The sequence below is a fragment of the Alexandromys fortis genome, unplaced genomic scaffold, assembly GCF_014885135.2.
Source record: "Alexandromys fortis isolate MF-2015 unplaced genomic scaffold, M_Fortis_MF-2015_v1.1 scaffold_128, whole genome shotgun sequence".
Taxonomy (NCBI): domain Eukaryota; kingdom Metazoa; phylum Chordata; class Mammalia; order Rodentia; family Cricetidae; genus Alexandromys; species Alexandromys fortis.
This window is the reverse complement of record NW_026068012.1, coordinates 1,114,918-1,139,767: the sequence shown is the minus strand read 5'-3', so window position 1 is coordinate 1,139,767 and position 24,850 is coordinate 1,114,918. Positions and strand designations below refer to the sequence as shown.

The following is a 24,850-nucleotide window of genomic DNA, read 5'->3' as shown; positions in this document are numbered from 1 at the left end:
AGCACGGTAGCATGCACCTTTAATTCCACCACTTGGGAGGCAGATCTTTGTGAGTTTGAGGCCAGCTTAGTCTACATAACAAGTTCCAGGACGGCCAAGAAGGAAAAAGGGAAGGAGGGAGGGAAAGGAGTGAAGAAGGGAGAGAGGGAGGGAGGGAGGGAGGGAGGGAGGGAGGAAGGAAGGAAGGAAGGAAGGAAGGAAGGAAGGAAGGAAGGAAGGAAGGAAGGAAGGAAAAGCAGCAGTGCTGGCCCTTATTATAGTCACACAGATGTGAAGACTAAGGGAACTACCAAAAAACCCCAAACCCAATGACCTTCCCAACTGTGAAAGTGGCACTGTGTGGTAGCAAAGGCAATTAATAAAGATAATACCCAGTCAGGCTCCAAAAGTAGCTGTAAACTGCTTAGTACTCACCTAATCCGGTTATGCTCATGTGGAAAATGCAGGTTCCACTCATGCTACAGAGCCAGCCATACAGGAAGCATGTGCTAGACTTTGATCTGCATCCACTCACTGAACAAGATGCTGCACATGTATATGGCAGACAGTCGTAATGCAGGCATGAGGCTGAAGAAGGGATCTGCCAGGAGGCAGAGGCAATAGGCTAAAACCTGCAAATACTACACAAACCTCCAGCCCAGGCCCTGGGAGAGGGAAGTCCACTGCCTACCAAAGTGTTTAAGGAAGCAAATCCCAGATCACTATTGGGAAAGACATTGAACACATGCCTTCTCACGGGTCGTTGGAGCACCGACAGGAAGCTCCGCCACAGCCACCCACTTGCATAAAGGACAAGTGCTCTGTGCGCCGCACCGCCTCGCTGGGCCACTGTCAACCCAATACTCCCCTGGATGGAATCAACAGTAACACGCCCTTTTTAGGACGCTCTTGATTGGCCACACACATCTCCTTGCTCTAGTCATTCCTGGATGCAGGTTCAACATCTTAGCCAAATCTTTCTAAAAAGATGACCTGACCCCATTCCAACTTCCTGAGTCAAACACTGGGCGGGGCATGTGTGATTCTACAGATTGCAGACCTGCCTGCTTTTAAACCAGCAGGTGCTCACTAGTTTATCAAAACCACCCTTTCCCCTGGTTCGCTTCCTGCCCATGGACACCCAAAGTGGAAGTGACCTCACTGTCCACTGTCTCCTTAGGCTACTTCTCTGCATCAGACCTTGGCCTTAAACAAAGCCATTCTCTACGATGGCTGGTGGCAGGTGAGCGGCCTTCATCTCCCAAAGGCTGTTTCCAACCCTGGCCAGGCCCCAGCAGCTAGGCTGCTGCCCACTCACGACTCGGTGCCTGACACCCGCGACTCTGTTCCTCTCTACTGGTTTCAGCAAGGAAGCAGGGACAACTATAGGATTGTGAGTACAAGTATAAGATAGAAATCCTAAAGTGACAATCTTAGTTTAATCGGAAAGGTAATCAAATCAACTTCCTTCTTCCTCAGGGTATAAGCAGCAGCACCTACTTTTAAGAGTCTTTTAGAATGCTGTGTCCTGAAGGATGCCAGTGTTTCCCTAGCTACAAGAAGGCTTGGCAAACAACAGCGGACACCACCACCTCCTCCCATGTTCAGAGCCCTCGTCTGTAGCAGCTTTCAGCATCCACATTGTGAGCTCGCCTTTGCCCCACCCTGAGGTGTGAACATGTGTGCTATTCAGTGTGACTCCTTTCAGAACCCAACCAGAGAGCTGCTCTAGCCTGTGTGAAGTCCTCCCAGCAGGGGAGAGGGGGTGCAGGAGAGAACCTGGGGAAGAAGCAGCAGCTACACAGGTCTACACTGGAAAACTCTAGGCCAAAGGGTCAGTCTTCTCAATGCTGCGACCCTTTAATAAGTTTCATCGCTACTTCGTTTTTAAGTGTAATTTTGCTACCGTTATCAATCATAATGTAAATATGGGCTAGGCAGCATCTATGCAATCCCTGAGAAAGGGTCATTGACCCCTGAGGGGTCTGATCTAGGTTATCAATCATAATGTAAATATGGGCTAGGCAGCAAATATGCAGTCCCTGAGAATATGCAGGGTCTGATCTGGGCAATTTCTTTGTGCTTGCAGTAGTGTCTAGTGGGAGAGAGCTTTGTCTCACAACCAAGACAAGCGTATTTCTGAAAGTGACAACGTGCTCGCGTCCAGCCAGTGTTAACACTGCCACAGCCCAGTCCTGATGTGGGCAGCTCGGTTCCTTACCTCTTCCTGCTGAAGCATGGACGGCCGCATGGGTCTTCACGGCTAGCGTGCACACGCTGCCAAGTACTGTGTGCACTTGGAAACAGACTCTGCTCAGTGTGGAAGATGTCTGCCCCACAGAGACCCCAGATTCTCTTAAGAACTCTGGTCTCGGGACACCAAAGTCCCACACAGCTTCTATATTCTCAGTCATCTCCACACTCCTCACACAGGGCACTGAGGCCCAGTTTTGTGTCTGCAATCTACTGTTCATGGTCAGCAGGACAAGAACAGACACAGGGCAAAGTGGGAACCTGGACAGGTAAAATAAAAGCAACCAGTGAAAAGAAAGGTGAGGACCAATTGAAAATGAAGTGTTCCCTGTCTCTTCGTGTACTTCCCACTGTCAGAGCGCACGGTGCATTTAATAAGCCGGAGCAGGACAGTGGCAACGGCCCAGATGGCATTTCTGAGGTCTCAAATTACTATAGTCTCATTCAAATAAATAAAAAATATAGTCCTATTTATTAAGTAAAAGTAAGTCTTGGGTGTTTTAGTCCAGTATTATAAAATATGCTTGTTACCTAAGGGGTAGGGAATCCCATAGCCTAAGACAAAAAAAAATTAGGGAATTTTCTACTCTAACACAGGAACTCTACAGGCAAAAGTTTCATGTAAGTCTCTTACCTTCTGAACGCCACCTTAACACATCCGTGTAAGCTGACTTAGAAAAGGCTGCCGCAGCAGGGTGGCTCTCTGAGTCTGCACAGGACAGTGGCCAGGCAGCACTCGCAGTCTCCTAAACCCGAGCAGGCCAGGGCCTCAGGGTAACTGTGGCCTGCAAAACCCCTCTGAACACAAACAGGACCGACCGTGGGGAAGCAGTAACTGCGCGACAATCATTCATAAAAAATCCGTGCTAAAGAGCGACTCCTCCGTCCAGCCTCCTCTCCATGACGGTGTCCCCCACACAGCGAGTCAATTACGCCTGCCGGACCTACCAGACCTGGGACGGCTTCAGTGCACAGGAAGATTTTTACTGTGTTTACATTTTCCCCTTAATTTTTAAAAAAGCATAGTAAAGAGTCTGAGGACAAATTATTCAACTGTTTATCATACATAAGACCGCATGACTATAATACAAAGGGGGTCTTTTTTCATTTAACGTTACAATATACACAGCAAGTCCGGACTAGGTCTTACAATCTGAACACAGGTATTTAACCTTTTCCATGCTGTTTATGTTTACAATGCACAGAAGTCCTGTAACCAAACTGTGTAGTAAAGCACACAAAACTGGACTGTAACATAACACAGTATGCAGAAGCACTGGATTGTGTGGTTTCCGTTATGTAAGGATCGGCTTAAAAACTGCTTTCTTTTTTGGTGCTTGCTAAAATGTGGCAACCAGCACAGGGGAGAAAAGAGACCTGAGCCACCTGGTGTGGTGTTGGGGTTTCTAAGCAGCAGGTGCCGCCACCGCATCCCTTCTGACCGAGCTGCACTCGAGGTGACGCCTTTATTCACGTAAACTCTCATCGACTACCAAGTTCAAAACAATCCACAGGCTTGACATTTAATTACAAAATAAATATGGATTTCCTGATTAACAATCAAAGTGTTTGTGTTTACAAAAACAGGCTCTCCAAGTTTCCACTCACATTCAGAGTTTCAGGCCCTTCTTCTGTCACTGCTTACAGATAAAAACCTGCTTTTGCTCAGGAAAAAAAAAAAAAAAAATTGACCTAGTCAGCCACATGGAGTTGACCAATAGAAAGTAACGTGGTGTTCTGCTGAGCTGCTTCCAATAGGGCTGTGGGCAGGCAGAGGTAGGTCACTGCTTCTCTCCCGGGCTTCTTGCGGTCCTGGACAGGGAAACACTCTCTCTCCACTCCCCCAATCCCACTGCTAGAGAGTGTAACACCCTAAAACTGCTCAATTTAAATGGGAGACTGTATTACATGAAGGCAGCATAGTCTCCAAGGAGGCACCTGCTAACGCCAGCCCTCTCACTTCAGGTCATGCTCAGGCTCTGCCTGCCTCCTGCCCGACTGTGGACCTATTGGTTCAATCAAGACCCCACATTCAAGTTACAAGTGAGTTACTCAGGAGTACAAGCATCAGCTGCTGGCTCCAGTGTCCCTTTCCCTTCAGAAGCCTGAATGCATTTAGAATGTGGCAGGTGTTTACTCTATTCTGTCCAGTCCACAGACTGCTGTAGATGGCTCGGCTATGGACTCGACAACAGTTCCAGTTTTGTTTAAGCAATAGTACAGCCATAATTCCCACTGACATTGAAAATGGTCTAGTCACACCTTGTGTCAAAGTGCAGGACTGCTACATCATCGGTTACAGACATCTATGTGCTATAAAAACAGCTTTGGTACAATAAATTATCAAAAAGAAAATAAATTTTTGTAAAATTCACAGCATAATTGTGAGGCAAAAAAGCAGTCACATAAAATTCTGCATTTTAAAATGTTCAGGATGAACAGAAGACGTCTTTGTGCAGAAGAAATGGTGGCGACACCACGTGCCGAGAAAAAGCCAAAGAAAAGGTAAAAAGCAGGAAGGACACAGCTGTAGCTATTTCCATCAAAGCAAACCACTACGTCTGTGGCCTTCAACCAATAGGGAGTCAGCTTTATGACACACGCAAAGTGACCTTGCAATACCTTACAATTAGTGGGTCACAAAGTCTATTTTAAAAGAAAGGCCTCTTGAATTACCCATTCTCTGTGTTTTCAGCATTAAGGACTGTCTGCAAATGCATGTCCGCAAGTGATTGTATCTGAAATGGTAGGCTCTTCTAACTTCGAGTCCAAATCCATAAGGCCAAAGGTTATCCCAAAGACCACCACTCAGACCTCCCCAGGACTGGCCACAACTGACCCGGTGTTTGCTTCTCAGTGCACCTTGCTGAGGAGACCAGTCCCGTTCCATTCCTATCTGCCCATGGCCTCTCCAACAGGAGAGCCACAGGATCCCATGGAATTGCTGCTTTGCTCCTCGGTAGGCTCAGATAGGAGAGTCCTGATCCCCGCCACTTAGCATGCTTACTGTGCCTTCCAAAGGTCAACACAAGCGTTCCTCTCACACAGCTGAAGATGGTGTCTGTGTGAGCTGGAGGCCCTTTTCCTTACAGTACTGCATTCCGTGCCCAAATGTGTAGAGGACAGAAAACCCAAATCTCCCGCCCTACCCCAACCCAAAACAAAACATGGGGAAAAGGAGAAAATGTAAAAATGAAAAAAAGAAAAAGAAAAAAAGAAAACACCCTTATGGGGCCCTTTATGCAAATTCTGTGCAGTGCCTTTTTATTTTAAAATTAGTTGGCAAATGACCAAGACCAACATCTGAACATGAACTTTTGTTGGATAGAAAGACAAACCCACTGTGACAGGGAGATGGCAAGTTAAAAGGGGACAAAAAGAGGGCACCTTGGAGCTCTCCGTGAAGACAGGTGGACATGGCTCTTAAAAACTTCACTGTCCCTTTGCAATCTTTTCAAGTTAAAAACAAAAGTCAGCTTTGCCCTCTGGTAGCGGTTCAGTGTGTCAATCTCCTTCTGGTTCAAGCAGCTTTGCACTTTGTTTTTGGGAAAAAAAACACCACTTCTATAAAAACACACAAGAAACAAACTCAAGTTTCAATGTAGTCACGAGCTAGCTACAGGACTCTGTTGCACACACACGCCTGTCATGGGAGACTCTTCTCTCTCAGCCCCTTGCCTCATGGTCAGGTGTCCTTCAGTCATGTAATGTGCAGGGCCTGTGTTAGCAGAAAATTGGTATGTCGGATGTCCAGCTATGCCAGTCTCTTGGCGGGGATTGGAGTAGACGGTCAAGTTAACGTCCATAGCTCCATTCTGTCCAAAGTCCAAGGCGTTAGCAGCCACTGGGCGGTTCTGGTAGGCTTGATTGCCTTGATTACCAGTAGAGGAGGAAGATGTGGAGGAAGAAGTCGTTGAGGAAGACAGGGATGTCATGGAGTGGTGACTGTGGCCAACCTCCATGGAATCCTGGGTAGAGGAGCTATTTGTTGGAGAATTGTAGACCCTTGGCCTGGTCCGGTTACCCAAGGCTTGCTGTCCATGGTGGTGGTGATGGTGATGGTGGTGGTGGTGGTGATGGGAACTGTTTCCATGGTGATGATGCAATGCATTCGGCTGAGGGGCTACATGAAAGGTTGTTTCTTGAACAGGATGAGTTTCAACAGTGACTTGTGTAGGAGCTTCAGTGCCTGACCAGCCCAGAGGAGCCGGGAACTGCTGGCGCACCTGGAAGGGAGACATTATCAAAGGGTTACTCGGCACTAAAGCGAGTGAGCTGGCGGATGGGGGGAGTGTGGAAACTTTTAACACACTAGACAGTTCTATACCACACAAGTCTATGTAAGTTCCAGAGCAAGGAACATTTTACTGTAAAAGTGGTTGTAGAAGGAGGGGCGGGCCTCCCAGCTCCCGGCCACCGGCTAGCTTTACCCCAAATAACAACACACAAACTGTATTCTTTTAAACACTGCTTGGCACATTAGCTCTAGCCTCGTACTGGCTAATTCTCACATCTACACTCATGGCCAGGCTCCTGTTTCACTATCTATGCAGGATCAGTAAGCTTCCTATAAAGAACCCAGCAGCACTCTGGGTAGGTCTGGAGAACTACTTTCCTTGGAGTCCCTCCTCCTCCCAGCTTTCTTTACAAAACAAAAGGATGGAGCTGGGTGGTGGTGGTGCACGCCTTTAATCCCAGCACTCGGGAGGCAGAGGCAGGCGGATCTCTGTGAGTTCGAGACCAGCCTGGTCTACAGAGCTAGTTCCAGGACAGGCTCCAAAGCCACAGAGAAATCCTGTCTCGAAAAACCAAAAAAACAAAAGGATGTAGATTCACCCAGATGCTTGACAATCCCTTCCTCCTTCTGAACCCAGCAGGAAGCACCAATGAGATCCCTCACACTAGATCCTAAATCACTTAGCCTAGACTGATGCAAGGACCTCTTTACTAAATAAAATAAATCAACAAAAATCACCCCCTGCTTCCATATTTGTCCTTCTCAACCCACTGAGAGTAGCAAAGTTCTTTCAAAACACAATCGGCTCACTCTGTCTGAAAATCATCAGTGATTTCCCACTTCCTATCTCTCCAACCTTCCTTAAGTGCTTGGGTTCTAATCACCTGAGACCTCTTTCCCACCCTTAGCCTGGACATGCGCTTCTGGGCATCAGCTCACCACTTCCTCCCATCAAGAATGCTTTCATTTCTAATCTTTGCATGCCAGTTCTGGAGTTCCCAGGTGTTCTGGCTAACGCTGCCCCAACCATCTACGGCAAAGGCCACGGATTCCACCCTGTGTACTGTACTTTCCAGACTCCTTCGTGCCGGACACAGCCATCAATCAGAACTATGGTTGGAATGAAGGTGGACTTCAGCTGTCACTGCTCGCGAGGTGCAGGCAGGTCTGTCTGCTGGACACTGCACCGTGCACAGCTGAGCCCAGGTGTGTGCGATCACACACTGTGAGAGCAGGGCACAAAGGACGCACCCATGCTCTGAAGAGCCGCTTAGGTTACTTCACTGCCACAGTCAAGGAAAGGGAACACTCTATTCTCAATTTACTCGGATAGTGAGTGTTTAGTCTACTTTACTCAATATGCCTCACCGAACATGTGTTCTTCTCAGACGCATGAGCCTTGACTGGCTGAGCAGGGAGGGTCTAGCGCAGCCCTCGCTAACACCATGCAGGGAATACCACTGGGGTCCACCCCCAGACTTCCGTTTTTATGTAAACATTACTTGTCATTTTGTGTTTTGCTGTGTCTATTTCTGTCACTAGAAGACCACCAATTAATTTAGTACAAATTGTTAAGTATTATTCAATAAAAATTATATGGAAATCCAGCAGGAAAAACAAAACTGGTAGACAATCTCAGAGAAAAAAATGTAGGTTGAACATCCTTAATCTGGCATGAAATGTGCTTTACAATTAGAGTACTTCAGAATTTCAGATCAGGGACACTCAACTACTTGATACTGTACACCAACACTTTGCACTGGAAGAGCCCTGCTACCCATGGGAGGGCCAATTCCTGATGCACGCCTATCATATCAGGCAGAGAGAAGAGACTGACAGATCCTAACAGAGACTGCATCAGGGTGCTCTCTGAGAAATCTGAGTGGTCAGTACGAGACTCTTGTGCTGCATCTATTATCAAATGGTTAATTATAAAATCTTTAACCAGGCGGTGGTGGCGCACAGCTTTAATCCCAGCATTTGGGAGGCAGAGGCAGACGGATCTCTGTGAGTTTCAGACCAGCCTGGTCTATAGAGTGAGTTCTGGGACAGCCAGGGGCACACAGAGAAAACATGACTTACAAAACAAAACAAACCAACTCCTTGAATTCTAAGGTAGGAGTCATTGGCACAGCATTGTGACTGCACAAAAAGCAGTCTGATGACGAGGATGTCTCCATGACAAGTGGGCAGGTCATGTATACAGCACAGATAAAGCTGGACAGAGGACAGAGCAGGGTGGGAGGAGATCTCATCCTGATATTCAGAAGCATATATAATCTTTTAATAATAACAATTATTATTTATAGATTTTCTGTTAACAGTTTCAGGCCATAGCAGATGTCACCAATGAAGTCAAACTGCAGACAGACCAGGGACACTAACACACTTCTCATTTTTTTCTTCCCTTCTTTTTGGTTGTGTGCCTATGTATTGCTGGAGACCACATCTAACCAGGGTATAGTGTACTCCAGGCAAATGCTCCACCATTACACTGTACTATAAGTTGGTAATGACTTTTAACTCTCAATTTACATTTACTGAGTTGTAAAAATCTTGCCGAAGATAAGCTGACAATCATGACCTAAATTACATGCTGCCTCACTGTGATTCAGCAATTTTACTTCCAACTGTTTTCAGGAATTTACAACACAGACAAAATGCACAGAAACTTTTTTTTTCTTTCTTTGTGTAACAGCTCTGGCTGTCCTGAAACTCACTTTGTAGACCAGGCTGGCCTCGAACGCAAAGATCCACCTCCCTCTGCCTCCTGAGTGCTGAGATTAAAGGCAGGCAGCCCCTCAACCCCCAACCCATGTCACCTCCTCACACATAAAGTTGGGGGTTTTTTGGCTGTATTTTTCGAGCAGGGTTTCTCTGTGTAACACCCCTGGCTGTCCTAAAACTCGCTTTGTAGACCAGGCTGGCCTCAAACTCACAGAGATCTGCCTGCCTCTGCCCCAAAACCCCGAGTGCTGAAATTATAGTTGTACGCCACCACTGCCCAGTGAAGATTTTTATTATGCCATCATAAATAGTAAAACTGACTGTAAATAAACAAAATGCCCATTAATAAGCCACGAATGAAATGGCTCATAGAATGTTCAAATAATGTAATACTGCAAAACAATATAAAATAGAAGCTTTAATATAGGAAAAAATATCAAATCTATGCAAAATGTGGAAAAATCTAGATGTAAAAATTTGTGCAGTATGACACTGTTTCTATACAGACTACAGTGTAGGCCATACCTAGGGTAGGTGTTTCTATACAGGCTAGAGTGTAGGAAATACCTAGGGTAGGTGTTTCTATACAGGCTACAGTGTAGGCCATACCTAGGGTAGGTGTTTCTATACAGGCTAGAGTGTAGGACATACCTAGGGTAGGTGTTTCTATACAGGTTAGAGTGTAGGACATACCTAGGGTAGGTGTTTGGCGTGTATAGAATATTGTGTATACATATAAAATACTATCTGACTAATACATATTATCTGTTAATGTATAATTAGATTGACTTTTACATGAAGAAGATCTTTTTAGAGACTAGTGGACGTGATAAAGAGGACTGCTCACAACGCTGTGTGCTAGGTTTCTTTTTTACCATGACACTGTATCAACTATTCAAAAACTGGCCAGCAAAATGGCTCAGCAGATAATGGCATTCATCTAAAGGCACTTGCCACTCAGCCTATCTGAGAGTCTAACTGTCCAGGACCACAGGTGGACAGAGATGACTCCCTGAAGTTGTCCTCTTACCTCTATAGCCATGCTATGGTTTCCGTGTGCCCACATACATACATACATACATACATACATACATACATACATACATACACAAAGTAAATAAACAACTAAAAAAATTAACCCCCAAAGAAAAAAATACGTTGGGCACAGTAAAGCATGTGTGTGATTCCAACTCCTGGGAGGAAAGAGGAGGATGACATAAGGCGGGAGGCAGCTAGGGCTGCCAAAAGCCACCCAAAATAAACGGTGAGATGAGTAAGTAACGTGAAAACAACCAAACTGTGACTTGTGTAAGATAGATGGGGACACAGAGCATGTTATTCCGGGGACTTTCTCTGTGTGTTTACAGGACAGTATGTATGAAAGACAGGAACCAAGGACAGTTAGTCCAAAACCATTTAGGGCAGCTTTTCTGAGCAGGTGGCACTGGAGAACGGCCCAGCTGAGCACAGACACAGCAGAGAGGCCTGGGGATTAAGTGTGCCACATCCCACCTGTAAAAGATCTCAGTTTGAGCATTCTGAGGTCAGAGAAGAGGGGCAGAGCACAGACACACTACTGTCACAGTGGGCTCTACATGTTAACTTCCAGGTACAAGGGGAAACAAAGGCAATATAAAACAGGAGACACACATGGAGGAGCGTGGGGCCGACAGAACAGGGGAAGGGAACAGCAGCTGCACCGGTAAGCTATGTATAGGCAAGGCTGTACAGGTGAAGACCCTGCCCAAAGCAGGAAAGTCAGGGAGAGAGGCCGAAGGCATCTACACATAAGTAGAAAAGTTTGAAGCATTTTAGAGAACAGAAGGGAGACAGGACTCTGAGAAGTGTGGAATAACGAATAGTTGTGTGAACACGAATAGTGATAATGAAACCATGTGACAGTTTCTCCAGAAGAATCTAGCAGCCTAGTCACAAGAAAGGAAACCATCAACCTAGCAGATTCTACTTACTCCATCAAAACTAACCAACCTGCTTCTCACCACAAAAATCAAAATGTAGGCGACAGTGTGAAGGTGTATTATAAAGTCATGTGCTCTTGTCTGAACAGGAAACACCTCCACAGGCTCATGTTTGAGTATTTGGTCCCCAGCTGGCAGCAAGCGGCAGAGGTCAAAGCTCTTGCTGGAGGATGCTGCCCAGCCTCAAGTCTTACTTCCTGAATGCAGAGGGGCACTGTGATCCCCGTCTTTCCTAGAGAATGGAGGCTGTCCTGTGGGCTGGGGCCGAGACGAGCCTGGCTTCCTTCACTGCTCTAATCTGTGTTCAGACCTCAGCACTGTCACTGCTGCCACCGCCTCACACTAGGACTCTAATAGTGAGTTCACAAAGATCACCACGTTTAAGGAGCAAAACCAAGACTTCAAGGTTGAAAATCCAAGCACAGACTGATTCAGAAACCAAGTCTGGGAGTGGAGGTCACAAGAGGCCATGACAGAGACCCAGACCATGCAGCTCAGGTAGGGATCAAACTTCATGAGGCTTGGACATTGCTGTGGCAAATAATATAATCACACAGGGGAAAGTCTAGACGGACGGTGTGTGTGCCCAATGTGAGTTCTCATTTCTAACAAGAAGGGAGTTACATGGTGTCCATGGTCAAAGCTTTCCTCTTCAGCAGTGAGGGTATTACATGCCTTTAGAAAAAGAGGACACAGACAGAGAGCCTCAAACATCCTCACACTTGAGCTATCACAGTTAAAGTGAGCGGGGCTGTGCCATGAACACTGAGAGCTCACCTGAGGACTGTGTGTCTCACAGTCCATGGCCTGGACAGCAGCCGTGAAGTGTCCTCCGCTGTGCCGGTGCTGGTGCGTTGGGTCTGACCTGGCTCTCCCGCTGTTGCTCGTTCCCGAGGATCCACCTTCAGCAGAGGACAGGACAGAGCTGAGTTTAGAGGAACCCCGCCCAGGGCAGTGCTCGGAGACTGCATCATCACTCACAGTGAGTGAGAGCGTGTGCTCTGCAGGCACCAGGACCCGTGCACTGACCCCAGCACCATGTAACATCCCAGCTGACTACGTCAGGAGACAGGGAACCTGGCTCACACAGCAGGCCTTTGGTGCAGTGAGACTCCTGTCTCCATGTGTGATCTTAGGTGTACACATATGCACACTCATAAATGCACTGCACAGCGCATATAAAGACACATGAAACGTTCAAGCTATAGTACTAACTTGAACTACATCACGTTACTGAGCTCAGAAAACATCTTCCCATATCAGCCATAATACAGCTAAGTTCACCTCAGTCATTTGCCTCAGCCACAAAAAAATTCAAAGATATGGAAAAATAACTCCATTTAAAACCCATTTATAATTTTGGCTATTAAGTAGCTTTGCTTCCAACTGTCAGGTGACAATTACCACATGATAAGGGCTGGATCTGCTACTATCTACCCAGGAGGGTGGTGTTTACAGGTGAGCAAACTCAAGAGTCACATACTTGCAAAGAACAGGGTTAAGGAAAATAATCCTTGTCACCCATTACAAAATTTAAAAAACTTAGTTTATCAATACTCTAAAAGAACCCACACTAGTAAGCAAACAGAAAGCACGTGCGAGCAAGCCCTGCAGTAAGATGGCAGACCTGAGCTGGACGATGTGCTGGAGGTGGTGCCTGAGGACTGGGACTGCTCCATCGCAGGGCTGGTAGACACACTGTTACTTGTGTTTGTGCCTTCATCCGCTGTTTTCTTGAAAAAACTGTGCTGCAGGGCATAATAAGGTTGAATCCGAGTTTTGGGGTCATAATCAAGCATCCTTAAAATGAGGTCTTTGAACTTCAAGTAGTCAGCTACAGTATGACCCGATTCCCCAGCACGCCGTCCGCCAGGTCCTCCTGTCTCTACTCCGAGAATATTATGAAGTTTCCGGGTTCCTGGTGGTTTGTATTCCTGTTAAAGAGAAAACAAAAATTGTCTCCAAAGTCGGTGGGAGATGTGACACCTACACGATTCACTCCAATGTCTGAGGCGCTCATGGGTACAAGGCTTTGTGAGGAAGGACAATCACTGAGACAGTCAGCCACCCCCTACTTCTGCATACAACACTTAGACACACATGGCTACGGAAACCCAATACAGTTTTGAGAACACAAAAACGACTACGAAGGTCGGTGCAGCTCCGTGACCAGCAGATGATGGCTGGCCTAGGCTGGGCTTGCACAACTTCGAAGACCCAGGGCAAGTAGACGATGGCCGGCCTAGAGTCGGGTTTGTACTACTTCACCCAGGAACATGATACTTGTTTTTCAAGTTTGTGTAAGAAGCAAACAAAGGAGTAAACACACAGAATGACACAGAAAAGCCACAAATACAATCACTGTGAAGTTTTTTGCAGAGAAATATGGACTCTGACCTGTTCTACTCTGTACCTAGGTTTGTTCTGAGACAGGGTCTAGGAATGTAGTCTTGCCTGGCCTACAACTCACCACATAGACCAGGCTGACTTCAAACTCACAGAAATCACAGAAAGACTTGCCTCTGCCTCCCAAGTAGTGGAACTGAGATAAATGGTGTCCAGCACAAAGCCAGGCTGGCTGTGTACCTGAGAACACGCTGCACTGCATCCCTGATGGTGGCTCAGAGTACAGAAGCACTGGCTATGCCAACCTGCTCGGACACAGTGAAAGCACCAGTCTTCTCTTACAGCATGGCTCAGGAGCTGGTTAACGACACAGTGGGTTTTCCTGACAGTTATTTGGCAAAGTGCAGCAGTGTCAGCTTCCAGCTCTCTACAAACGTCAAGGTCACAACAACATCATTGGACTTGGAGTGATAGTGTGGGATTCTTCAGATGGTTGTTCAAAGTCAAGCATCAGGACAAATCACAAATGCGCGTGCTTGGCAAGTGCTCTTCCACTGACCACAACCCAGACCCTAGCAGCCCTGGAGTGGAAAGAGGACAGCACACCGGGCAATGAGCAAGGACAATTCAGCCACACGTGGGCAGACAGAGAAGGTGGAAGAGGTCGGGCTGCTGGTGAATGGCAGCGTGGACAGAGCTCTAGAGACTCCTGCAGCCATGAATAAACAATGCTGGAAGGAGCCTCCTCTCATGGTACATAAACCTGAGTCAAAAATCCAACACCCAGATTCAGCTAATGTCAGCCCTATCCTACTGTGTACAAGATATGTCTGCTTCTCAAAGGAAACGACACTTATATCTCAACTTTCCTCAAATACAGAAATATTTTAAAAATTATAGAAACAAACAGTGGAGTCCATAATTTAGTGAGGGAAATGGGTTACCAATAAATCCATACTGATAAATGGCTCAGGCAGTAAAATTGGCAGGCAGGCAGGCAGTGAATGTAAGTTATACAGTTGAAAATGTAGACAACCATGTATATAGATGGGATTTCAGAAGAGGAAAAGTATTCATAAAAAATGAAGACAAATACAAATTTTAAACTGAAACATTATCGGAAGTGAAGAACTTGCTTAACATCTGGGTGTTGTATGCTCATGGGCAGAGGCCAACAGAACCTCAAGTGTCATTTTCTCTTCTTCTTCTAAGCAGCATCTGTCGTTGCTCTGGAACTCACCATGCAGATCAGACTGGCTGGCCGGGAAGCCCCTGGGACATCCCTATCTCTGCCTCCCAGCAGAGACAAAAATGTATACCATCATGTCTGGCCTTTTTGCTTTAGGTGGATTCTGGGGATCGAACTCTGGTCTTTGTGCTTACAAGGGAAGCATGTCACTGACACCTATTTCTTTAGCCTCCATTGATGTGGGAAGGTTTTTGTATATCTGTTGCTTTCATTGGTTAATTAACAAAGAAACTGCTTGGCCTGATAGGTCAGAACATAGGTGGGTGGAGTAAACAGAACAGAATGCTGGAAAGAAGGAAAGTTAGGCAGACGCCATGCCTCTCCACTGCAGGGCAGATGCCATGGAGCCAGCCATCAGTCAGGTCAGACATGCTGAATCTTTCCCAGTAAGCCACCACCTCATGGTGCTACACAGATTATTAGAAATGGGTTAATCAAGATATGCGAGTTAGCCAAGAAGAGGCTAGAGATAATGGGCCAGGCAGTGTTTAAAAGAATACAGTTTGTGTGGTGTTGTTTTGGGTGAAAAGCTAACCATGTGGGAGCCAGGTGGGACAAAAAGTAGGCCTGCCCGCAGCTCCTTCTACAAATGGCGCCCAATGTGAGCTAACAACAGATTGGGATTCAGAGTACTGAGGAGCCATGGTTAAGAAAATTAATGGTAACCAAAAACACAGAGCAAAGATATTATCAAAATTCAAAACACAAAAGCAAGGTATATACTACTGCACTCCCATACTGCAGACGGTCCAAGCAGGCCTGTTATCCTGTGCTAAGGCAAGCAACCCACCCATCACACCAGAGAAAGCAATCTCAGGTTAACACTAACTGACAACCATGTGTGTAATTGGAGAAGACAGTAAGACCAAGCAAAGCAAATGTCTGATGATATCTAAGCACCACAAGCCCAAGAATCTCAATACACTCTAAGGAGAATAATTTAAAAAATTATGTAAGTACATAATAATCAGGTACAAAGATCAAGTGTTTTAATCACCCTGAAGGAAAAGGAAACCATATCACAAATGCACAGCACTAAGAACAAACACTGACTTTCTTCACAGACCATGCAATCGAGAAGAGGCAGACCATATTCCTGAGGTGGGACATGCTAATCTAGAGCTCGGCTGACAGTGAGCTACCACAACCTGAAGAACTGCATCCTTGCAGACAATGCACCTGAAGGAGTCTTCTTTCCTCTCTACGTTGCTTTCCACCAGGTATTTATTAGTGGCTAGAAATGCAACTAACACTATTGACAGAAACACACAATCACCCTACAGACGACTAAAACAAAGTATAATTTTTATCAAATACACAAGAAAGAATCACCAAGACAGATTTGCATACTAGGTTATAAAACCAGACTATAAATTTTAAATGAATGAAATCACATTTTAAACCACAGTGCTACTGAGCTAGAGATGAGTTAACATGTCTAGAAAATTCTCAAATAATTTGAAATGGCTAACAAGATCACTGTTGAGTTAGAGAAGTCACAAGCTACGTCAGGACACACTGGAACACGCTGACGAGATCAGGAAGTTGAACTCAATGTTGCACCAGAGAATGCCAGGGCCAAGTGTGCTTCATTACAGGTTAGGGTAAACGTTCCCAAGTCAATTAACAAATTCAGTCGGGGGGAGGGGGGGTGGGAGAATCACATGATCATCTCTGTAGATGCAGAAATGGCCTGTGACAAGGTTTAAAATGGAGTATCAGTGCAATTTCTAGCAGGACCTGACATTCGAATACAAGCTTGTTTTCAGATTTGACATAGAAAGAAAAAACCTAGAATGTGGACTGATTCCTGGAAGGCTTGCACTGCCTGCAGTCAGGAATCACTAAGGAGACAGTGATCCACACTGCGCAGCTAGTATAGGGACAGGGCACTGGAAAACAGCCCAAATGTGCAAACATAAAAGGTGAATAAGCTTTGTTTAAAAAAAAAAAAAAAAAGGAGCAAATTAGCTCAATAGGAAAAGGCAACTGTCAGCAAATGATGCTCAGCACTGCCCCCTTCACATTATTCCATGCTCAAAAATGAATTCAAGATGAACCACAGCAAAGTTAAGGGAAAATCCAAAGGAATTTCAGGAGAAAACACCTATAAAGCAAATTTTTACTAACTCGGGAATTAGAAAATAAAGCTCTACAGATCTGAACAACAGCATCAACTATTACAGGTGTTTCCTAACACACGTCTCACTGGCATCCAAAAAGAGCATGTTTAGAAAGGAGTAAGCCAGCACTGCACGGGAAAGAGGCTGACAGGCAACGAAGGCCTCACTCCCAGCATGAGTAAGGACCCTTCTGAAGAGTAAGAAAAAACTGAAAGAAGCTCTATGGAATATTGCCTGATGATGATAAACACACATAGGCCCTACACTCTGGCAACTCTAGTCTGAGACAATGCCACCATTAAAAAAAAAAAAAAAGATGTGTGGTGTTCTCACTAGCCTTAATCAATTAGTCCTTAATTATGTATAAACAGAAACTTTACTGACAGATAATAAATTACAGTATAGTCAGTGAAATACCATGAAGCAATAATATGAATTAAGACCTGAGATGAACAATATAAAATTCCCCCAAAATATTATTTTACTAAGTGTGATTCTTAATCTTCATTGTCAACTAGACAGAGCTTAACAATCACCATGGAAATAAATCTCTAGATGCAGCTGTCAAAGTTTTCTACATTGTTTTTGTTGAGAAGGAGAAACTTATCCAAGTGTGAGGAGTAACAATCCACAAGACCAGGGTCCCAGAAGGAATAGAAGGAGACAAGAGCTGGGCATCAGCATCCACCCCTCTGCTTCCTGACTGCAAGTACAGGTGAGACCCAGCTCCTGTTCCTTCTGTCAAGCTCTCCCTGCTACAGTGAATGGCACCCACAAACTGCAAACGAAACCTCCCTTTCTTCTGTAAGTCAGAGCAGCAAGGTTAACATGTTAGGTGGCCATAGCACAGACTGTCATTTTTATGAAGTATACCTATTGATTAATCCCACCTGCAGCAGAAATCAGACGAACAAGACAGAGTCAGAACACAAGGTGGGACTTTGTGATACTACTCTATATTCTATGTTAGATAGTGAATGCAAACTCAACACTTATGCACATATTATTACAAATAAATTATGCTTCAATAAAATAGCAAGATTTGTGCATCTGTGTCCACTACAGAAGAGAACTACAGTTAAATGTGCATTTTTGGTGATATGAATGAGAATGTTTCCCATAGGCTCATGGTCTGTGAAGATTTTGGATATGTGGCCTTGCTAGACAAAGTATGCTATTGGGGTAGGAGTTCAAGCTTAAAGCCACATACCATTCCTGTTTGCTCTCTGCTTCCTGACTGTGCTGAAGAAGTGACCTCTTCAGTCTGCCACCTGTTGCCATGTTGTCCTAGCCATTCTGGACAAGAACCCTCTGGAACTTTAAGCCCAAAAGAACAGTTCCTTCTCTAAGCTGCCTTGGTCATGGTGTTTTATCATAGCAATACAAAAGTAACTAGTAGAGATTCCATTTAAACCTTGGAATATGGGCTTCTGAAATATGAAAGTTGAAAAATTACGCAATGACAGTGTTTGAATTTTTGCTATCTCCTCCCCCACAGATGACCAGCTGATTGCAGATGCTGTTGCTTTGCTTAAAGAGAAATAAGTCAATCACTAAGTTTGACTGGGAAGTCTCATTGAATTTACAGTTAATTAATGGGTATTAAAGTGTATGCTAAGATTTGATTCACAAAGAAATAAGATATACTAATTTATGAAATGCCTCTAATAACCAATACACAATAATAATCATAGCTCAATTTGGGAGAAATGATAGCTGACGAACCAGCTCCTTAATTTAAAATGACAGAGACTGGAAAAACTGAATGGGAAGAATGTTTTATTTAAGGGGGGTAAGTTTAAAATAAAAAGATGGCAGTAGACTGGACTGCAGAACAAACATGGAAGCAGATCTACCTGGAACACTAGTCAGACTGAGGACGTTCTACTCCAGTTCTGTCACAGGAAGATGGGCTGGGAATGATAAACTATGGACATACATGGAAGAGACTCAGGGTGCCTGTATTTAGAGACGGCTTTTACAACATGTACAGGAATGAAGTCGCAGGTATAATTGAGGAACTGGAGGCTGATGGCCTACAATTAGAGAGCAAGGCAGAATGCAAAAAGCTGCAAACCAGTTATGACAGGGATAAAAACCATATATAAATCTCCAAGTACTGTAAACATCATTTGGAGCTGGGGAGATATTTCAGTTGGGAGTGCTTACCTAGCACCTCAGCTACACAGCAAGTTCAAAGTCAGCCTACGTTACATAAGACTTGTCTCAAACCCAAAAAAAAAAAAAAAATTCAAAACAACAACATAATAGGGTCAAAGAGCTCAAAGAGCTTGGGTTAAGAGCTCTTGCTATTCTTCCAAGGACCAGAGTTTGGTTCCCAGCACTACACTGGGAAGCTAATTATTCCAAAACCCAATGAGATCCGATGTCACCATAAGGCCTCTGTAAACATACACATATACATATGCAGAAAAACACATATGAATAAAAAAACTTTAGGAAAAAAAAGCAACAACAAAAATCACTAGACATTAAAAGGCTTTACGACCAAGTAAATGTGAATTAAAACACCTCAGTTCCCTAAAGATGACACCTGGTGGCAGCATCACTAAATACAGGATAAAAGAACTAAAGAAAAAAGTTAACTATTAAAAACCCAGAATTACAACCAAAAGCTAACATGTATATAACAACTTTAATTATGTATCTGCACATTCTTTTCATTTGATAAAGCCCAAACTAGACTAGATATAAAATCGAGATGGGAATTTGGTATCATTTACTCTAAAAATTAATATTGTTGGGCCTCTGAAACAGGCGTCAGATCTATCGTTGTTTAGAAGACGCAAACACCGTGCTATCTCAAGCACTGAGCTGGGAACCTGAACTCCACTGTCGGTTCATATCCCTGAGAAAACAGCACAAACTGCCTAAAAATCATTTTTTTCAGCAGGGTGGTGGTGGTGCACACCTTTAATCCCAGCACTTGGGAGGCAGAGACAGGTGAATCTCTGTGAGTTTGAGGTCAGCCTGATCTACAAAGTGAGTTCCAGGACAGGCTCCAAAGCTATAGAGAAATTCTGCCTCAAAACAAAAACAACACTTAAAAAAATTACTGACTGTACTTCTGACTTGCTGTGTGCAAGCTGTGAACGTCCTGATTCAGTATGATGGACAGAAGCACTCCAGCTTCACCAGCTGTCTCCAAATACAGCAGACAGGAGCATGCTCCCATCACAGCCCAAACAATCCTGACCATCAAGCAAACACTGGCCCACGTACACAGTTCAGATCAACAACACTCAACTGATCAAAATACCATCTTTTAATTATTAGTTATAATATTGTTGTCAAGTAAATTCAAGGAGCTATGATATGGCTCCCTGATGAGGAAAAAAGACAGAAAAAAAGGAGGTGGGGAGAGAAAGGAAGCCCCCTCCAACAACAAGTGTACCCCTATTTTTACCCGTTTTCCATCTTTGGTCTTCTTTAAGTTCCAAGTGCCATCGGGCAACTTCTCAAAGAACTTTCTTGCTTTTGGTGCTTGGTCAAGAATATGAGCAGGTGGGATGCCCAAAACTTCCACTATTTTATTCATCTGATCTACCTGTATTAAAAAACAAAAACAAAACATGTAATTTCAACTGTATATTCATTCACTTCTGCTTGTCACTTCCTCCCTAGGTCAGCTGCACATGACCCTGTGCAAGGCCCTCTTCTGGACACTGAGTACGCAGTCAAACCACTAGATGTGATCCATTTTTGCCCTCATGGGCTACACACTCAGCAGAAGGGAAAGCAGATAATCAACAACTAAAAACACAAATCTACAGTGAGCCTTGGGACTCAGATGCAATGGAAACACTAAGACAGGGTGGGGGAAGTTTTAAGTGTCTATATAGCCAAAAACAAAATTGTACTAACATATAGGCATTAATTAAATAACTGTTTAAATGAAAACTATGCACGAATCATGCGTAGTGACAGAACACAGAAAAGCAAATAGAAAAAAATCCTGTTTGGGAAGAGGCCAACTAGAAATGTAGTCAAGCCATAAGGAACTGATTCTGGGTAGAAACAACTCGGCTCCCACCCTATGGATGCCCAAATCCATGGGTACTCAGATCTGTTGTATAAAAGGAATATATGCATGTAATTTATGTGCATCCTCCTATACGTCAGATCTTGTCTAGATTACTTATAATTACAAATACTAGAAAAAGTCATTACACCTCACTGTTGAGGGAATCCTTACACAAAGAAAGGTGATATTCCTGCTATGCTAGACTTGGTTTACCAGTAACAGCTACACTGTGATTCAATCAGCCTAAAGACTGTATTTCAAAGTTAAGACATAAATAATCTCAGGTATAATAAAACTCAAATTCAGACATTTGTACTCTCCCATCTCACAGACAATTTCTAGCAATGAAAAGACATGCCTGGAATAGTTTTTGACCAACCAATTCTCTACCCATACAGATGTAATCTTTTTTTCACAAATATTGCTGGTAGAATTAAAAGATGCAGAGCTAGGAGGAAGAAGAGAGATCATAACAGCAGTCTGAGCACAGAGGACAAGAAAGAAGGTGGGGAAAGGGTCAGAGCAGCTGAGTAGGCATCAGGGGGCTCCACTGGGAAGCTGACTTGAGAACACAGTCTGCAGTGCCATCTGGGAACCAGTGCATTAAGACAGGAAGAACAAGTGTAAAGGGCCAGGCAGGGGTGGTGGTTGGTGTTTTCAGTGGACCAGAGAAAGACTGTGGGCTGAGTCAGGGGAGCAGGGTGAAAGGGCAGAAGGGTCACCGAAGAGAGCTGGCACAAAGGGACAGGAGAATATCAAACACAAAAGAATTTTGGTTTTGACAATGAGAAAAATGGGAAGCCACTAAACTCCCAACTGATGCTAATACTGTTTAATCCCAAGAAAGTTAGAAATTGTAGGTTAAATTATTTATTTATTATATATACAGTGTTTTGTCTGTCTGTATGCTTGCTGGCCAGAAGAGGACACCATATCTTATTACAGATGGTTGTGAGACACCATGTGGTTGCTGGGAATTGAACTCCGGACCTCTGGAAGAGCAGTCAGTGCTCTTAACCTCTGAGCCATCTCTGCAGCCCCAGGTTAAATTATTTAAATTCAAATAAAAACAAGTATTATCAAAGTTGCTTCTAACTGCTTCATGAGCTGAAGTTAAAACTAAATGTAGAAGCTTTTAGGTAACATGACAAGATCTCAACACAACAACAAAAAAAAAAACACCGACAAAAGTCATTTGGACTTTCTTGTTTTACTCTATAAATGAAAATTTAGATTACGATCCTAAATGATCAGCTTTCTACAAAAAAAAAAAAAAAAAAAAAAAAAAAAAAAAAAAAAAAAAAAAAAAAAAAAAAATTCTACAAAAAGTAATTTTAAAAAAACAAAAGCTCAGCTGCTCTGCAGGGAGCTCACTGTTCCTCACCTCCAGAATCTCTTAGGAACAGAAAGCCTGCAGACTTGCAGTCTCTGTGGCCCTAAAATCCTAGACTTACTAGTTTATATGAAAAGATTCAGGCTGCATCTACCGGCTGAGCTGTGCACTGCCCTCCCAGTGCTGTGCCCCACTCTCAGGGTCTTAACCAGCATTCATACTATCATTCAGGGTGCCCTCATCTTCACCACACACTGAGGCTTTCTGTTACTGTACTTAAACCTGCAAAATGTCTACAAAACACTATGTCTAATCTAATTTACTATCTCCTTCATTAACGTATTAACTATCTTAATAACCAGTTCAGAATTCTAAACCTACCATTATATAACTGACAAAGAGGAGAAATTGTAAGAGTGTAAAATAAGACAAGCTGACCTCAAACCTAAGTGATCAAGCTGTTAAGCAGACACTGTCCTATGAAGACAACTTTCAGAGGGCATTGTCTCTATGGAAACAGAGCTGCACATCAATTCTTCACATACCTCATTGGCACCACTGAACAGAGGCTCTCCAGTATGCATTTCAACCAAGATACATCCAAGGGACCACATGTCAATAGCAAGATCATAAGGCATTCCCAGTAGCACCTCTGGAGACCGATAAAAGCGACTCTGAATATACTGGTATATCTGAAACAAATTTCAAAATAGTATTAATCCTGTATGTTGTGTTTATTTGTATTCAACATCAGATTAAAAATACTCACAGCCGGACTGCAGTGGCGCACGCCTTTAATCCCAGCATTTGGGAGGCAGAGGCAGGTGGATCTCTGTGAGTTCGAGGACAATCTGGTCTACAAGAGCTAGTTCCAGGACAGGCTCCAAAACCACAGAGAAACCCTGTCTCGAAAAAAAAAAAAAAAAGAAAAAGAAAAAGAAAAAAAATGGTATCTATAAAACAAGAGCTACAAAAAAACTGTCTTGAAAAACCAAAATCCAAAACCAAACAAATAAAAAACCCAACAACAAAACCCTACTACTCACCGCAACAGGAAAGCTCAACATTACACTATGAATATAATTGAATAACATTTCAAAGGAATAACCAAATAGGAAGTTAACTCAGACCCTTTCATGTAATGTGGTCCTACTTCAGAAGTCAAGAGAAATAGTAACCAAGTTAATTACCCCTGCTCTGGGGCGTGGCTCAGTGGTAGAGAGCAGTTGCACAGCATGGGTAAGGGTTTGGATTTGATCCCCAGCAAATACTCTAGTCCCAAACGTCTTAGACATGCGGTATTCACACTGTGAAATGTTTGTCAGCATTCCATCCAGGTCACCAGGTTTTTCTACCCCAGTCACGGAGCACCCTCGCCCAGGGGCACCCTTGCCCTCGGGCCACCTTCTGATTGTGAGCAGCACAGCCGTCCATGGAAGGCATTTCCCAAGTAACCACAGCACAATTTAACCCTTAAACGTTCAGGGGCCTAAAGGGGCAAGGTACCTCAGTTTGTGCAGACAGGGGGAAAATCTACTGTAATTACTCTCACAGTGGGCATGTATTTCCACTCACAGTGTGTTTTACTCCTACAACCAGGAACAACGCTAGGCTTTTCTTGTTTTGTTTTGTTTTGTTTTGTTTTGTTTTATTTTTCGAGACAGGGTTTCTCTGTAGCTTTGGAGCCTGTCCTGGAACTGCCTTTGTAGACCAGGCTGGCCTCGAACTCACAGAGATCCGCCTGCCTCTGCCTCCCAAGTGCTGGGATTAAAGGCGTTTCAACAGCATTCGAGGCTGTACATTTTGGTTCTTAATCCAATTTAAAAAATTATCTCCACAACTACATAGCTTTGCTATTATAAAATGATGTGTAGAAATGATAAAAGATAAGCTGCTAACCAAACTGACTCTATGCCTTCCCTATAAATAACCTGCTCCACTTAAAACCTAGGTACAATTGGACAAGATAGGAATTTCACAAGCTTGGAAAGAAAAGAATGGGGATGCCAATATAAAAATAGTAATATCTGGTTGTTAGATTAAAATAATAGTTTCAATACCTTTATGCAAATAACCATGATCTTCTGTTTGCATGTAAAAAACACCATTGGCACAGACGTCACATGGCCAGCACCCACAGCAGAAAACCTGCTTTCCTGACCCAGCTAAATTTACTTCTGTTTTGCTTTTCGATACAGGGCTTTTCTGTGTTGCCCTAGCTTTCCTGGCTTTCTGTCTCTGTCTCTCTACGTATTATTTATCTTGATTATATAAGAGAAATAATTTTACTCAAGAACCTAGATCAAGTTAGAATTACCCAAATTTTATACTAAAAACGCTATTTAGAAACTATAAATCACCTAATATTTCTTTTATCTCTTACTCTTTCTTAAAAATTTTTAGCATAAAACACAATTTTTAATATTAACTTAAAAAAAATCAGTATTTTTCAAGTACTGCAATCTGGATTGTAAAGAGACATCAGCAGATGTGCTACATGTTCAAGATAAGGACCCATCCTCTAATTGCCTCCAAACTATAAATACATTGCTTAAAAAATGCTTTAAATAGCTATTTGT

General features: G+C 43.8%; 1 protein-coding gene across 3 annotated transcripts in view; it reads right to left on the bottom strand.

The window, feature by feature from the left end:
* Nucleotides 1-3,267: 3,267 nt before the first annotated feature.
* Dyrk1a (dual specificity tyrosine phosphorylation regulated kinase 1A) overlaps nt 3,268-24,850 on the bottom strand; it is a 116,005-nt gene continuing 94,422 nt past the window's right edge. For all 3 annotated transcript variants that reach the window (XM_050162140.1, XM_050162139.1, XM_050162141.1), the window contains exons 8-12: nt 22,817-22,963; nt 20,321-20,461; nt 12,803-13,109; nt 11,953-12,077; nt 3,268-6,458 (exon numbers count right to left, since the gene is read on the bottom strand). In XM_050162140.1, coding sequence (XP_050018097.1) covers nt 5,838-6,458; nt 11,953-12,077; nt 12,803-13,109; nt 20,321-20,461; nt 22,817-22,963 — 1,341 coding nt within the window. In that variant the 3' untranslated portion in view covers nt 3,268-5,837. The remainder of the gene's footprint in view (nt 6,459-11,952; nt 12,078-12,802; nt 13,110-20,320; nt 20,462-22,816; nt 22,964-24,850) is intronic.